General features: G+C 38.6%; 1 protein-coding gene across 5 annotated transcripts; it reads left to right on the forward strand.

The window, feature by feature from the left end:
- Window positions 1–8,765: 8,765 nt before the first annotated feature.
- Window positions 8,766–16,397, forward strand: LOC132699527 (WD repeat domain phosphoinositide-interacting protein 2). Of its 5 annotated transcripts, none has more exons than XM_060666298.1 (7): window positions 8,766–9,065; window positions 9,526–9,771; window positions 10,554–11,024; window positions 11,695–11,844; window positions 12,744–12,943; window positions 13,458–13,628; window positions 15,229–16,397. In XM_060666298.1, exons 1-7 carry the CDS (start codon window positions 8,995–8,997, stop codon window positions 15,336–15,338), a joined length of 1,419 nt encoding a protein of 472 aa, XP_060522281.1. In that variant the 5' UTR covers window positions 8,766–8,994; the 3' UTR covers window positions 15,339–16,397. The 5 variants fall into 5 exon arrangements, with proteins under 5 accessions (XP_060522281.1, XP_060522282.1, XP_060522283.1 ...); XM_060666299.1 differs by having other exon boundaries at window positions 8,767–9,065; window positions 13,458–13,622; window positions 15,229–16,396; XM_060666300.1 differs by having other exon boundaries at window positions 8,771–9,065; window positions 13,566–13,628; window positions 15,229–16,396.
- The last annotated feature ends 598 nt before the right edge of the window (window positions 16,398–16,995 follow it).

The following is a 16,995-nucleotide window of genomic DNA, read 5'->3' on the forward strand; positions in this document are numbered from 1 at the left end:
GGGGCCATTTTTTTTGAGTTTGCAGCCATTATCATGATTATTACTAGGAGCACTCTACGAGTCTTCAATGCAGTGGTTCCCCGTTGCCTTCTGCATCTCCATGCCGTTGACTATTCTATAGTTCATTCGCCTTTAATATCAATTTCTCAATCCTAGGACAAGAAGGTGCCCTTTTCTCTTCATGGCTCTTCCATCCGTGGCTGTTAGCCGATAAAAGTGGACTACTTATTCCGGCAGTCACTCGATCGACAGCACCTCGTTAGTTGTCCAGCAGGGTGCACCGCGAGAAGTGTGAGGTTGTCATTTGGGCTGGCATACGTTCGTATTACTATATTATCACCACCATCGAGATCAAGTTCTAAAATGTCCGATTGTGACCCCTGGGGGACTCTAGAGGTTATATTCACAGGCGAGTTTTCACCGTTCACAACCGTAAACTAAGTTCTGGAGGACGCTGTACGTGGAAAAAATTCATCTGGGACCTCAAGTCCAACTCCGTTAAATTTTCGCAAGATTCGAAGTCACGACCGTTCTTCTCAGTCTGTGCTCCAAAGTTCGTCGGCAATTTCGACCGAGCCCTACCCTTTCCGTACGAGTTATTAATATTTCTTTCGGGGAGGCCGCCCCCGCCGGTCGTAAATAGCCGCGAAACTTCGAAAGATTCGAAACTAACGTACCATCACTCGCGTGCTCCCCCCCGCTAATGAAAACTTTTTAAATTGCCGAAAAATATCGAGTGGCCACGGCGAACTATTTTTCGAAAGATCGTCCCGAACTTTCCGCCATATTTAACGACGCGAACTTTTACACGAGACACCCGTAAAACCACCGTCGGACGCGCGCGATATTTATGGCACTCGAAACTTTTCTTCCTCCTTTGAGGGATTTCGTGGTATCGCGCGTCCCCTTAAACGCTGCTAGGCCAATCTCCCCGACGAAATATTGGCCTTTAGATAAATCCGCTGACAAATTTAAACATGATTTGTGCTCCCCCGTTTTCTTCCGCGGCACGCTCGTCTTTGATTGTTGCGACCGCTGTCCTCTCGGCTGATTCGTTTCGACCCGAATACACACGACAGTTCTACAAAATTAAACTCTTTGACAGATGTTTTTATATAAGTTTGGTAGGCTGACGTCAAAAATTGTACGCGTCTATTTGCATCACATAAGGTTTTTTTGCAAATATTAAAGAAAAAAAGATATTTCTAACACAATTTATTTTTTTATTCGGCAAAAAAGTAGAATCCTAGTTGAAAAAAAAAACTTTTTTGAATGAAATCTTCGTCTTTTTGTCAGAATGTTACAGGCTAGATTTACCCCAAATCAGAAAATTAACATAATTTTGAAAGGTACAAATAATAGTACAAATATGAAAGGGATGGTAATTAGTTTCATCTCCTCTATATTCAAGCTCACGTCTCGTCTTTAGTTCTCGTCCTTCCAACCACAAATAGTGCAAGCGCCAGTAAAACACTAAAAAAAAAAATGTTTATAAATCAGTTTAGGGATACTATCGGTATTCAACTGGTGTACAATTTTTGTACCTTAAATTCAGTTAGGTGTTCATAATAATTGGTTTTGTTTAATTTCACCGGCGACATCGAGGTTTCCAATCCAAATTTCTGACATATTTAACATTAACTACGCTTGGAAGCAAATTTAAATTACTACTTGCGTTACCTTGTCCCGGAATCACTGGTCGTACTTTCAAAATGGGGTAGGGATCGGAATCCCAATTTAATTCTTACTTATCTCAACTACAATGTAAACAAATGCAAAGTCAAAGCACTTACCTACGTTGTCATGCTGCGTTGGATTTTTTTCCCCAATAAAAATCATCTTTCATAGACGAAAATATTTTAATCGATCGCAAGCCAAATGTCAATCAATAACGTTCAATTCGCCCGGAAGTCACCAGAGTCGCAACCGTTTGGATTCTTTTGCTCAACCAATGAAATCTTTTTTGTTTTCTTGTTATTTTCAATATTAAAAGAACAAGCTCGTATCGGGCTCCTTTGTGATCTAGAACGCTAACGAGGATATAACCCATCGGAGTTTCGCGCCCATATTTTAAGGTTGATTCAGTTGATATCAGGTAAGCTCGTTATACCAGTTATTATCTTGAAATCTCACTTTTTGTTCCCTATCACATGGTCTCTTCTAGCGCTTTTCTCTTCACTCAAATGAAGGTTGCATGAGCCCTCATGTACTGTTAATGTTCAGAACAAACACGAAGGTTTTCACTCTCCCATTTACCATCATTTCATTAATGAAGTGACTTAACTGCAGTTTTCCATTTTTTAATTCTTTTTATTTCTATGGGATGCTTTATAATAGACACCGAAACTAAGCAGAGACGTATAGTGGGTTGGGCACTCCAACAGATCACAGATCGAACGACCGATCGATTTGGTCTAATTATAGCCACATAGATGGCGCGGACACTAAAAAAAATAACAATTTTCCAATTTTGAGTTGCGATGGCGGATCAAGAGAGGTATTGGGTTTGTTAGTATGGTTTATAAAATAACAAGACGTTATTTTTGATAAAGGAAACGACACGCAGATTACGCGTATTATTGAGCGTTCTTTGGCAGGCTTGCGGCGGGGGTTTATACCGTGCCCATTGAGTTTGTAAATAGATTAATTGTAAATAAATAACACTTAAGACTTAACGGATGACCTAGACGATATATTTCTTGCCAGATGAGACCCGCCAGCGGCGCGAGATCGGTTGGCCCCTCTACGAAAACGCTTTGGAACGTTTGTACAGGTTAATTTAGTTGAAAAATGTGAAACCGAGACTATATAGAGTTTAAAATAATCCCCGACGATTGCATAACTGCCACACGATTTGTAAGCAAACCGTAGACGAGAAACAGTTCCAGTGTAAAAATCGATAATCAAATAGGAATAATTAAGTATAACGTTACGATTAGGTAGATACATGCACTTTGTACTGTAAGTAATATCACTGAGAATAAACTAATATAAAATACAGAGCCTGCGTGTTATTTTATGCGACTCCGATATTTTATCGGTTCCCCCCTCCCGCCGTTTAAATTCATGACTTGCCGAACTCGCTTTATTAAATGCAAAAGAGGCCCCGGGACACGTCTATTCGGCGAAAATTGTCGCGACGGGGGATCGACGGCCCCCCGCCATCAGCAAGTCTAAACGGCAGCGATTTTTAATCGCCGCGCCCAATATTTGTTCTGTGGTTTGCTAATTGTCTTTTTGACGTACGACGTGGTTCATAGATAAAATATGTTACTCTACTGTGCTGCCAAGGTGATTGGAGCGTGAACTAAATTTGATCGCCTAAACATGAATTTGCTGCTGCAGAACTAGTTTTGTTTATAAGCGGGAAAACTTAATCCGTACCTGTGTATTTTTTTAATACGTTCTTCGTAATAACTACTATTTTCTACAATTATATGTGTTAAACAATTTAAATAACATAGTTTTGACAGTCCAAAGCATGTTCCTAATGTTTTACAAAAACGGAACAGATTAGTTGCAATATAATACTTTTTGCAAAATTTTATTTTCATTTTATTTCAGGAAAATGATTTTGGTATACGCTATAATTCCTGTAATATTTTTCGGGGTGTCACATGCTTTCATTGGAATTTCCAATTCGTTCAATCGAAATGCTGATTAAAATAGTTTGAAAAAAATATTCCCTATTTTCGACAAGTGGGGTATATGTCATATACCATTTTTTCATTTTCTAGTGACTTTTGCTACAAGAGTTCTTTTCTTATTACTGACTTGAATAATATGTATTTGAATAATAGACCATTTAAGAAATGGAAGCTAAATTTACATATCGCCTGATTTAAATTTCAAAAAAACTGCGTAAAAATCTATGAAATCAGCACTTGTCAATCACTACGGCGGTCTCTATTTCAGAAAAACTAACCAATGCACCGACCATTTCTATTTGTATACTTAAACACTGTGTTATGAATTTTTAAAATAAACATCAATATAAAAATCTTCTAACGAATATATTTTTCTACTTCCTGCTGTAAAATAGATTTTCTACTCCCGTCTGTAAAATTCCTAATTACACACCGATCTAGCATGCGGGAACCATCACTTTACCGCGTCAGTTTCGTTTCCCAGGGATCCGAGCCACTTCGGACATTTCCGGGATTTTATCGCACGGATTTGGTAGCAATCGGATGTTTTCGGAGATATTTCTCACGCCTTGAATTTTGACGTTTGTCAATTCTGATGGTCATGTCAGTGAATGAATTCGTGTTGTTTTGCGAAAATGTACCCAAAAACTAACGGTCGCAGAAAAAGTATAGTATGCAGCACGTTCGGTAAACTTTTTAAGTCACTAGCTCATTAAACACTCGCTCCGCTCGTGTCAAATAAACTCACAATGCCGTTTACTGCAGTTGTTACTATTTCAAAGGTTTTTGGCACAGTTTTTATACACGAACAATAATAATTTCCACTAGATTATCGTTCGTTCTAACGAACAGAAATTAGTGGGTTAGGTGTCCAACCAAACCGGAGAAATTATATTTACAGAGGTTTTAATTTGTAAACAATAAACCTAACCTAAGAAAAATGTCATGTAAACCGCTCATGCTCGAGTACAACGTTTTCATTTGTTGCGGCACTAGCGGTTGTGGGGCAAACTAAAATAACTTGTATTTCTTGTCCTTATATATAGCGGTGTTATCTTTATTTCGAAGTTTTCTCGGAAGGACTTGTTATTGCCTTCGATGACGACAGAAACTTTGGTCGAGAAACGATTCGATATGGCTGAAGGAAGAGCTTTTTTTCTTTCGACAAATTAATCCGAGAATATTCCGTTATTAGCCGCGTTGCCGCGACAACGGTAGCGAAAAATCCGAGGGCTACTTCTTCGCCGGATATGAAGGAAACTGCGCGCACCACTACCTAATTAATCAAAAAGGAAGACGTGAGGAGACCAAAGGGCCAGGAATAATTCTTTAATCTTGTGAATTGACGTTGTTGTTCGCGTCCGAGTTACAAAATCGATAGCGCCGTTTAATGTATACGGCTTAATTGATACCGACCGCATTATAAGCGGGATAAACAATCGGGCGCGATTAATATTTCCGACGAGCATTAAACCGCCGTAAAATATTTTATATAGGGTCGTATTATTGCCACGGGTCGGGTGAAAACGTCCTCGACCCATTACGTCGTTTGTTTCGAACCGATACCCGATCTTGCGATTCGTTCGTTCATTTTTCTCTCGTACCAGCTTCTTATTATAAACCTATTGCCGAACTCAGTAAGTTCGATTGATCTGTGGTTGCGTCAAACATCGCGTTCAGGCATGAGCATGACATTTTTGTTAGGTTAAGTTTAATGTTTAGAGTGGAAAAGGACATTGGTAGGGGAAATGTTAATAATTATCAGGACAGAATCATAATAAAAGCACACAAAAAGCAAAACAAAGCACAGATGGCAAAGTAAAATCGTTCAATGATGCTAGTTTAAGGTAAGTATGCGAAAGTGAATGTAGACACTATTCTCTCGGGTTTGCAAAAAATATCTTGTGTAAATGTACATTTGCTACGCATGCATGAGGTTTGTAGACGATTTTAGGAGAACTTTCGGAGAAAACTCTCCCTTCCAGAGACAAAATAAGGAAGAATTATGTATAAAGAAGAAACCGCAAAATCCAGTGATGGGGCTGCCCAGATCAGTGACAAGAGAAATATCTAAACTAACCAAAACTAACGTATTATTTTAATTGGGCAGAAGATCTTGAGGACGAAGATTTTAATATTTTTATCAACCAGTGGCAGTTATCAATGAAGAAAGTAGAAGAAAAAATATGCACAGCACCAAAAGGACAATAGAACATGGAAAACATATTTTTATTTATTGGCAATGATTTCTCTATTAGAACGGATATAATGAAATGGAATGGAACCTGTAAGCCTACGGGTGCCTTCATACAAATAATTAGTAAAATATGTTAAAATTTCATTATCGTTAATTAATTTCTGGCCTTTTGTTTGTTTTAGATATGTCTTAAAAATGTAGATACAATATTAAAATTTTTTATTTGATAGTAAATATTTTCGAGGTACCAAATATTTTACTAACAAATTTTAATTTGTTGAAAAAAGCTCTGTATGTTTTATTTAAATTAAAATTAGTATATAAGAAAATTCCAATCTTATTTTAAAGAAGCTGGTTACATGTAAATAAGTAAATTTAATAATTATTGTATTTTAATTATTTTGTTTTTCTTTAGAAAAAATTCTAAGAATATTAAACACTTGACATCCCTGCTACTTCGAAACATTTTTATTCAATAAATTATTTAAACATAATTTAAAGAAAAAACAATGCGCTGCCTTTTTCGTGGAACCTTCTCTAGAATCTTATTATTTTTTTTTTAATAAGATTATATATTATAAGAAAAATGGAAACTTTTTTATTTATGTTTTTATTGAGTAGGATATAATAAATATAAATAATATAAAATAGGTCCTATGATTCCTACACATGTTATTATTGTTCGCTTTCAAATTCAAATGCTCAAAATGGCGGTTTTCACGTAGTGTGTGTTGTTGCCTGAGACAGCGGCGTTTTCATTTCTGTGTGGTCTGTGTATCACGCGATGTTTCTCGTTTTTCTATTCTATTCGCTGCCAACGGGAAGAGGGAGGAGAAGACGTAAGGGAAAATATTTATGCCGTCAGCTCGATATGCCCACCAAACACATGTGCTACTTGGCTAAGAACTTACGACCTAACAAAGAGCATAAATATTTAAGATGCTGACTGGGAGGGCCGATCACTGCGTCCGTAAGGTTTCTGATCCCCGCAGGGGACGGAAGTGAACCCCCCGGGGTTTAGGTTCACGTGTTTGTGGTGGGGGGAGTCGATCCCGTGTCAAGCCGGCTATTTAGCACAAGGCTGAAAGCGAAAATGGCGGGTCTGAACTTTGTTGAACTTTTTTTTGGTTTTTTTTTAATAAAAGCAACTTGCATTGGCCAACACAATATCATTTCTCTTCGTAATGAAAAGTTAGCATTTTAATAAAAACATTTCAATAAATAAAATTTAATTCCATATAAATCCATATATGGATTTAAATTTTACTGAATATTTAGTTTAAAAAAAGTACCTTTTTTGCAAAGGAAATCAAAGCAAATGCAAAATCTATGCCGCTTTTCTGTTAACGATAGGCTCTAGTTAGTATATAATTGTAGCATCAATCAATTATGAACAAAGAACTGTGAAAACCATTTCAAAATACAATTGTCAATTAGTGAATAAAGAATATTTAAAAAAAATCATTTTATTGGTTTCTCTATAATTGATGTTGATTGTCTGGAGAGTGAGACATTCTTACTCTTGAATATAATATCTACACTAAAGCTGTGATATGGTTCAACATTTAGAATTTAAATAAACTGGGTGCTACTCAACTTATAATAATGATATTGGCCAATTTGAGCAGAAAATTTCCATTTTTAAAAAATCTTGTAAATATATGCACAAAATTGAAAAGTTTTGTGCAAATAAACAAACACATGTTTCATATTCACAACGCAATGAAAAAAATGACTCGTGCCTTTCGGTCTTCATTGAATTACATCGATTAAGGCGACAGTTTCTAACAGCAGAAACATGTCATGATTTTAGCTCATTGATTGGTAATGTATTAATGGAACTAACCAAACTAGCCAAAACAACTTCAAAACGAAACCAACAAAAACTTTTAAAATTCTCAAAATCTCAAGACTAACTCTATAAACTATAGATTCTATACTCGATTGTCTAGCAAACAACTATAACCAATTACGGGGCAAATCTTTTCTATTAATACAGTCACAAATATTGTATTTAAATGAAAATATAACCTATAATCTAAAAGAAATGCATTTTGCTATCTGATTGTGGTGTCTGTTGTAGGAAACAAATATTTGTAGGGCATGTCTTGATTGTCATTAAAATAATCCAACTGGTTGTTTCATTTCCTGCTCCAATATTTACAAAACGATAATTGAATAGCACGCTATTGGTAAATGACAACGAACTCCGTTAAATAGTCTCTGCCATATTCTCCGCGAATCCTTAATTTAATTAATAGTTCATGGAAAATGATTATTTTTGAATAATTTCTGACCCATTTTAGTTCCGTAATAAGATTGTACTTTCATTGGAAATAAAAATTAATTTTTAAAATCAACGACAAAAACAAACGGTTTCGCCTGAGTAGATATTCGCGATGGGGGACGTAAATTAATAATACTGTTTAAAAAAATACCCTCAAATATTTTAAACGCGATCGAACTCGTTTAAATCGTAAAAGCGCGCCCCTGGGTCGTCGGTTCAAAGGAATCCAATTTCTTACATTGTATTAGATTTCGTATTTATTCGTCTTCTCGGGAGATTCTCCCCCAGCTCAGCAAGATCCGGATGGATAAAAAACGTAATCTCGCATTAATTGAAAGCCAACCCTTAATTACAAATTTTGATTGGTTTCGATTTCGGGCGGTAGTTCGGTCAAGTATATTTTGCATTAAATTTTGCCATTTTAAAAATAACAGTTATTCCATCTTTGTCCACTGTATGCGCCTTGAAAAGAAGTGACATATTTAGCGTAACTGACACTTAGGTATTCTGTGGTTTTGATTTGTCCACCAAATTCGGGACGCTTCACATTTTTCAGTACTAAAAACCAGGAAAATAAGGACGGGGCAAATTAAAACTTGACAAAAATCTCAAAATCTTTGAAAAAGCAGTTTATTCTCTGATGCGCGGCAACCTCGACTCGGGACCGCATGCGCGTCCGATTCCCCATCAGCTGTTCGATACAATATGGAAGCACGGCTGTAGTGTTTGTGTTTACTGCGAAAAGTGTTCGATAAACGGCGGTTTCTAAACATCTCGAGCCGTTTTGAACAGGTTCGGTGATCCAGTAGACGAGCAGGCGACACGCAGATAAGTACGTCAATTGTCATCGAGCGGTAGTACCCATGAATAGCGCAAGTTCCTCGGATACGAATGGCTCGAAAACTTATTTCGTGAACTTTAACCAGGACAGCACGTAAGTTTTAGCAGTAAATATGCCATTTTTAGGCGTGCCGCGTAAAGTAACTTTCACCTTTTGAACCTTTACGAAAAAGAACAAAGGATCCAAGGTTTTGACACAGTCTGTGGATCGGGGAGAGAAAGGGAATTTCAATGTCAAAAAATTTAACATAACATTACGTGATTTTTACGCGATCGTTTTGCAATAGCTGACGGCGTTTGTTGTCGTCGTCGAAATCAAACAAAGCGGGTCTCTCTCTGAGTCATTGGCCAACGTTTTCGCGGCGGTTGCGAACAATGTCGTCGCGATATGCGGGTATTTTCATACGCGTCCAAACAAAACGTCGCAGAACCTTGTTTGCCGTTTTTTTTTATCTCGAAACTACGCTTTGTTTTCCGGCGATAAACATTTATTATTAATTGTTTATTGTTTTTGCTACGAGCCGCGTTGCCGGACTGATAGAGTTATGTTCTAGATCCCTAGCGGTCGGCGGCAAGACCGGCTACAAACTCTACTCTCTCACGTCCGTCGATTACCTGGAGCAAATATACAGCAATGGTACCGAGGACTCGTGCATCGTCGAGAGGCTGTTCAGCAGTAGCCTCGTCGCGGTCGTCTCTCTGGCGGCCCCCCGAAAACTGAAGGTGTGCCATTTCAAGAAAGGCACGGAAATATGTAATTACTCATACTCCAACACGATACTGGCCGTTAAACTGAACAGGTAAAGTTTGATTTTGCGGGTTAGAGGTAGAATAAACTCCCAAACACAAGCAATAAACCGAACCTAATCTATCTCTAAGGACTGTTAGTATATATGTTGAGGCTTATTTGGTTACTTTCCTAGTTTTCAAACTATACGGCTCATTTACAAAGTAAATGAACAGTTATTTTGGGGGAATCAGCCGTTGTCCACAAACTAGTAGAGAATTAGTGGATGGTGGATGGCAAAGTATCAATTTCCATTGGTTAATTGGTACATTATTTGAGATTATTGCTTTTATATTAACTAGATATTTCATATAGTTTGTGTACTATTGAACTGTCTTATATATTTGCACCTTATTATCCTTTTTGACAGTCTCCATGGGGTTTCTTTTGAATGTATAACATTTTTATGAAATAGCTATTAAATGTTAAAAGTGCACGTTTATCATAGCCTTAGTTAGACTGAGATATAATGTTATGATGAATTAGTGAGTAGACTTCTTAGTTCTTAGGGTTCTTTTTAGGAAAGTAGTAATCAACAACAAATTTGTTTGTTGTTTGTACATTAACCAGCTAGTTTCTAAACCATCCCTTGTTCATTGCTGTTTTGTGGCAATTGGCTGGTTTTTCCAAAATAACAGCGTCTTTCAAATTAGCTGGTTAGATTAAAAACTAGCGGAATAACTAAATTTAATGGTCACCAAATAAAATTGTTTTATCTTTGTCCTCATATGACCACAGAGGTAGACACTGCTATATCGGTGATTTTTGATTGAGAGACACGCGGATTGTTCTCAGGATGAGGCTGGTGGTGTGCCTGGAAGAAAGCTTGTATATCCACAACATAAGAGACATGAAGGTGTTGCACACGATACGGGACACGCCGCCGAACCCGACCGGTCTCTGCGCGTTGAGCACCAACAGTGAAAACTGTTTTCTGGCGTACCCGGGCTCCGCTACAGTTGGCGAGGTCCAGATATTCGACGCGATGCATCTTAGCGCGAAAACGATGATCCACGCCCACGACAGCCCCCTGGCGGCGCTAGCGTTCAGCCCGAACGGTCTGCGGATAGCCACGGCTTCAGAAAAGGGTACCGTGATTAGGGTGTTTTCGATCGGTGACGGGTCGAAGCTGTTCGAGTTCAGGCGCGGCGTGAAGCGGTGTGTCGCCATGTCGTGTCTCGCGTTCAGCATGTGCGGGCAGTTTTTGTCGTCCAGCAGCAACACGGAGACAATTCACGTGTTCAAATTGGAAGAGTCTAAAGACAGGTAAGTGGAGATGATTTTTTTTGTCACGATGGAAGGTTTTGGGTCACTTGAAGAAGTATAATTATCTTATTATTATTGCAAGTATATAAAGTCATGTTTTAACGACCTCATTAAAACATTAACATAAAAGGTAAGTAAATGACAGTTACATTTTCACAATCTTGCGTTAGAAAAGAAATAAACAAAGCAACAAAATAAAATAATAACTGCGCACCCATATCTTATATATTTGACGTATTGATATTATCGATAAAGAGGTCAATCGCAACTAAGGAGAAGAAATAGTATAATTATTGTTGGTCATCTGCAAACTGATGAGCATTCAGCGAAAAATTAAAAAAGTTGTCTCCTGTGAACTTCTGAAACGTCTGTTTCTGTCCTTATCTATTAAGAAGTTGACCAAATCCAACTTCTTGGCAAGTATATGTGAGCTAGCTTAAATCGCTTATAGAGTATGTAATCTCGTGTTACTTTATCAGTTTTGCTTAATTTTTTATTTGTGAAAGTGTGAAAAAATTAAAAATAAAAAACCTCAATGGGATAGATATGGAAATGGCTTAAATAGATTTCCTCCATGTGCTTTAAAAAACGATGCGTTTGAACTACCGTCAAACCGAATGTAACCAAAACTTTAAATTTTCGCCGTTTCTGTGATTAAATACTCTTTCAGTCCGCGACGAAGCGTCGACGAGACCAGCTGGATGGGCTACCTGACGAATTACCTTCCCACCCAGGTGACGGACGTTTTCACCCAGGGTAGGGCCTTCGCCACGGCTTATCTGCCCTACGGCGGCGTGAGGAGCGTAATTTCGATAGTCTTGTAAGTTTCGCATACCATCAGGCGCATCTGGAGCCTTCGGCAGTGTAATTAGTCGGGTGTATGCAATTGCTTCGTGATTTATTATTATTATTATTATTATTATTATATTGTTAAGCAGTAGGCGGCAAAGACGGTAAAAATTGCACTTTAATATATGTATATTCACTATATACAGAAATCACATATGTCACACAGTGTTCACTGTCGACAAAATTATCAAGTCTATTCTTAAAGCTATTCAGGGTAGGTACAGTCAGAATATCGTCTGATAAACTGTTCCACTCATTTACAACACGGTTTGTTTTACATTTTTGATGTGAAAGTCTATGACAGAGTTCAGTGTAGCCAATTTTAACGAATGGTTATTGTCATTTCGATGAAAAAATCACACGAGTAGTAGTCATGCAGGATTGTGTAGCATTCAATTAAGTCCCATCTTCTTCTCCTTTATTCTAAGAAGACATTTTAATCGATCTTCATATGGAAGGTTCCTTAAAGATGGTGAGATCTTTGTGGCTCGCCTCCGAACCCATTCCAGAAGATCTATGTTCTTTTCGAAGTATGGAGACCGCGCAACTACATCATGTTCCGGGATGGTCTGACGAAGCTTTTATAGGCTCTAAGAAAAAATTCTTGGGGCATCTTGAAAACACGTCGTATCATGTAGATTAAAGTGTTGGCATGTTTTACTCCGATATTAGAACACCTAGGTTTTTCTGTTCACTTACTCACTTACTATATAAAGCGTTGTACTTTTGTGTCATGTAAAGTTGGGTCTCCAAAAATGTGTCTCTATGGTACTTTTTTATTTGTCGCGTAAGGACGGCGAATAACATTTTCTCTAGATTTTTTTACATCGGACCTCTTGTCGGTGATCATATAACGTCGACCTTTTGCAGCATCCAAGGGTGTTTGAGGGTGCTGGTCGCGACCGAAGACGGCGCCCTCTATATTTACAACCTCGACTCGAACGAGGGCGGCGACCTCGAGCTCTACAAAAAGCACCAACTCGAGGATGGCACGTCCGACTCGACGGACTCCGCCGCGGTAGCATCGCCCCCGGCAAACGCCGAGCCCCAAGCCATCCCGGGGGCAGCGGGTAAGTCTAACGCGCGCTGATGGGGGAGGTGGCGGCCTCCCGCCCGAAACGTGCTGCTTCCTCCCGTTTTTTGTTAACGTGATGTGTAGTTTGAGTTTTTTAGGAGTCGCGTGTACTTGCTAAAGTGTAAGGGCACTCGAGAGTGTGGGGGAATCCGTATTGGTGATTCCTTCGTTAAATCGATAGTGCCGACAGTGCTGTAGTGTTCTTTTTTTGTCCCCCCCCCCCATTTTCTAACATTGATTTTCTCCCGTTTACGAAGCGTGTCCGACGGCCACGCGCTCCACTGAGCCCAAGAACCTGGACCAACATCAGTTCACGCGTCAAAATATTAATTTCGTTTATCTTGACAATAATGTCATCCACATTAATATTGCTTCTTGAATCATATTATTTGCGTACTACATCATTGAATCCAAACAAGGTCGATTGTGCTTTGCGGCTGCGCAGTGGCGGTGGCCGTCGGGAGCGCGACCTAACCTTTAAAAAAATGGAAAAAATGGTTTTCTCGCAGAGAGTCGATCATCCCCCATCCCCCCGCCCCTCCGTTTACCCGTGTACAGTAGCGCTACGCCGTTACCCAATTACCCGACCAATACACGATTTCTCTCTGTTACGCAAGGCCTTCTAGGTAGCTACGCAGGCATCGTGAAAGGGAACCCGTCCGGCCAAATGTCAGGTACTGGTCAGTATTAAAATTTTAATTACGCGCGGCAAGCGACGCGTCGACGCGTTATCGTGACGTCACGCGTGTACGGAGTCGTGAAAACATTTGGGAAAACGTTTTCATCGGCCTCTTATACGTACGAACCGATCGATGGATCCCCCGCCGGTGTTAAGCGATTCCGTCCGATGGGTTTCTTTTGTAACGTTATTTTGTGCGTGTGTGCCGCTAGACGAGTTGTTAATCGGCCTGCATGGTTCGAATTTTTGATTTTTTACTAACAAGGTGACGCTCGCTGTCCCCCCAACGTCGTAGTTATCCGTTCGCTGACCGGGTTCATTTGAACTATCGCTACCGCGCGCAGAAACCGGCTCGTTTCCGCGCAGTAGGAACGCCAACGTTTATTGACCCAGTTCATTTGAACTACTGCCTGGATTAAAATTTATTGTAATGAAAAGACAGTAAAAATATGAACTCCTTTCGGCAAAACCTCATTGCTAAGTCTTATACCGATTCTGATCTCATTTCTTTTCGAATTCCTAGTTTCATTTTTATAGCAATTTCGGCCTTGTGTAGCTTCACTTATATTTACAACAGAACTTCAAAAGTTGATAGTACTTTTAAAATCAAGGAAGAAAGTTTATAAAAGGTAGAATAAAAAATATCAAATTCAAGATAAGCATAAACAAGTATAATATCGCGGGGCAATATTTACTTCCTACAACTACAACTACAACTATTTAACCTACACTTTTACTTGACCTTTGAGTACCGTTAGTGTTACAAAGAATTACAGTTGCTCGAAATATTACAGTAAGTGACATCTGTTACTCTTTAGACCTTAATTTCAAAAATTCTAAAAGTGAATTACATAATAAACCTAACAGGCATTTTTTTCTTTGCTTTTTGTTTCCAGTTGATCGCGTATCAAAACTGCTGTCACTTATTAATAAGTATAAAGCTATTATTTAACAATTTTTTAACTTGCGTTGGTGACGTTCGTTAGACCTTATTCTGTTTTGTGCATAAAAGGAAAGTTTTAAAAATTGTCTCGAACCCTGCAAACATTACGTTGAGCTACGTTAACTCACTTACTAACCAAATAATCATCTAGGATGATTTAACCCATAATTCGGAAATGTCTTATATTAAATAAGGAATGTTATATATAAATTATGTAGAGTAAAAGTAAAAAGAACAACGAACTCCTTATATTTAACTGAACCTTTTTTTTTTTTTCATTATCATTATCCTTTCTGGGTTATTAAATTTCTGGAGAATCATAAAATCGGATGTTAAACTACGGAGGGCTAAACAGAAGAAGCAAAATGCGTCGGGAATTAGTCATGTATATGTAGTAAAAAATAATTCCCAACAGGTATTCGCTTGTGTATTTACTTTATGCCCATCGAAGTCGTTATCAACATATCTTCTTTTTTTTGGCCCTCCGCGCGTTTGAACTACTCGATCGCGTTTTGGTTCGTTTGAACCCGGCCGGGGGCGGGCTTGCCGTATTTTAACACTTAACTCAAGACTAACCCTTTTAAAGTATATCCGTCGCTAATGTTTACCGGTTAAAAATGCACCGCTCGGCCTGATGTCCTTGTTTCCGTATACCCAGAGTCGGACAAGCTGCGAGAGATGGCGCAAGCGACCGAGTCCCCGCCCAAGGACGCTTTCCAGTTCGGCGACGACCAAGAGTACCCGCCACTGACCCAAAACAGCGACTGAGGCCGCGCATCGCACGACGTCCACGTCAGGCTGATGTTTTTCACGATAATCCTGATCCACGTCGCCGTGCGCACCGCAGAGGACGCAATTTTTTATTTCGCGGGACATTAGGCTTTTTTTTTTTTCATTGTATCAGTCTATTTTTCTTTTGCACGCGGTGATCGAGCGACTCTGCCGGGCGTTTGACACAGAAACAGAAATCGTCTGTTGAGAGAACCGATCCGTGTAACATTTTAACATATCAAAAAGAAAACTCGAAAAAAAAAATTAAACGAAAATTACTTTTTTCTTATTAATATTAATAAAAGAACAATATTTTTAGGGTTAGTTTTTTAAGTAGATAAGCCGAAAAGGAGAGCGCGCGCGTGTGTATATAATAATGTAATAGGAAAAGTTTTGTTTAATTTGACGTTAAATAATTAGGTTACCAAAAGTATATTACATGGAGGGTAATTTTTAGCTATTTATTTTTATGTTGGAAGACTCCCTAGCTGGGTGAAACGTTTAAAGTACCCCGCGGTATACTCCGTTTGGCGCAACGCGGGCGTCGTTTTGCGTCATCGGTCATTTGAACTACCGCGGGGGCATGCGCAAAGTCGTTTTCGTTTCCCCACCACCGCCCCGACATCATATTTTTGAGCTTTGTACATAAAATACGGTTAAGGCTCGATCGAGGTACATGTCTTTTGCGTTTTTGTGTGCTACTACACTTTTTGTACATGCCAGTTAGTATATGTATATTTGTATCGAAAAAAAATATATGTAACCTAAAATAGTATCAGTTTCATTTCAAATAAACAAATATGTCGCTCTCAACAACTGATTCTTTTTGTGAAGAAACTTTCCTCTTTCTAGGATTGTTGGCCGAAGTCAGGCTTTAGATGGGGGGTTTCAATACCAAAGGTTGATTTCTGTTCGCCTGTCTTTCTTTTATTTTTCTTTCCCATCCTTCTCAACTAAAACACACTAAATCCGTCGTCTACGTCGTTGTAGTGAAGGATGGACTTTTTTTTATCAGTCTCTTTTCTTGTGTCACGCGCTTTTTTTAATTTTCTGACAATTTAAAGTATAGATTGTTTACTTAGTTCACTGATAAACTTTACTAAAACTTGTCTGTGTTTCTTTTCACCAATATTAAAGAAATTATCCAGATCACCGATTTTTATGCTAACTTCTACCCTGTTATTGAAAACATCCATCATTTAGTGGTACAATTTCTTCCTCAGAAAGTCCAATTGAAAGAACATTTTTCCTCTGTAATATTTTATCTTGAAATGCAATTTTTTGTTTAAGCTTAATATTTTCCGCGTGGAGGGCTTCCACTGTATTTTTCAATTCAGAAAAATCTAGTTTGGCAACCAACACATTCCTTCAGTCACTTTACATTAGTAGTTTGGTAAATCACTTTAAACCACTAGAATTTGAAAAGTTTCGGGAGCAACACCCGTGCCTCTAAATCTGAACTGCCTAGTTCATAGGTCCCTCCAATTTTGTTTTCGAATAAAATTGACTCCTTCCCATCCCCCGGTGGTGACAAAATTTAAACGCACAAAGTGTTGTTTTGCGATCGGCAGTGGCGTCACGTCTTGTTTTGGCCATTCGCTTTTTGACGATACCCGATACCAATCGTCGGATACGAGTTATCAGGTAATTAGTT

Source organism: Cylas formicarius, unplaced genomic scaffold, assembly GCF_029955315.1.
Source record: "Cylas formicarius isolate icCylForm1 unplaced genomic scaffold, icCylForm1.1 PGA_scaffold_3__17_contigs__length_32017465, whole genome shotgun sequence".
NCBI lineage: Eukaryota > Metazoa > Arthropoda > Insecta > Coleoptera > Brentidae > Cylas > Cylas formicarius.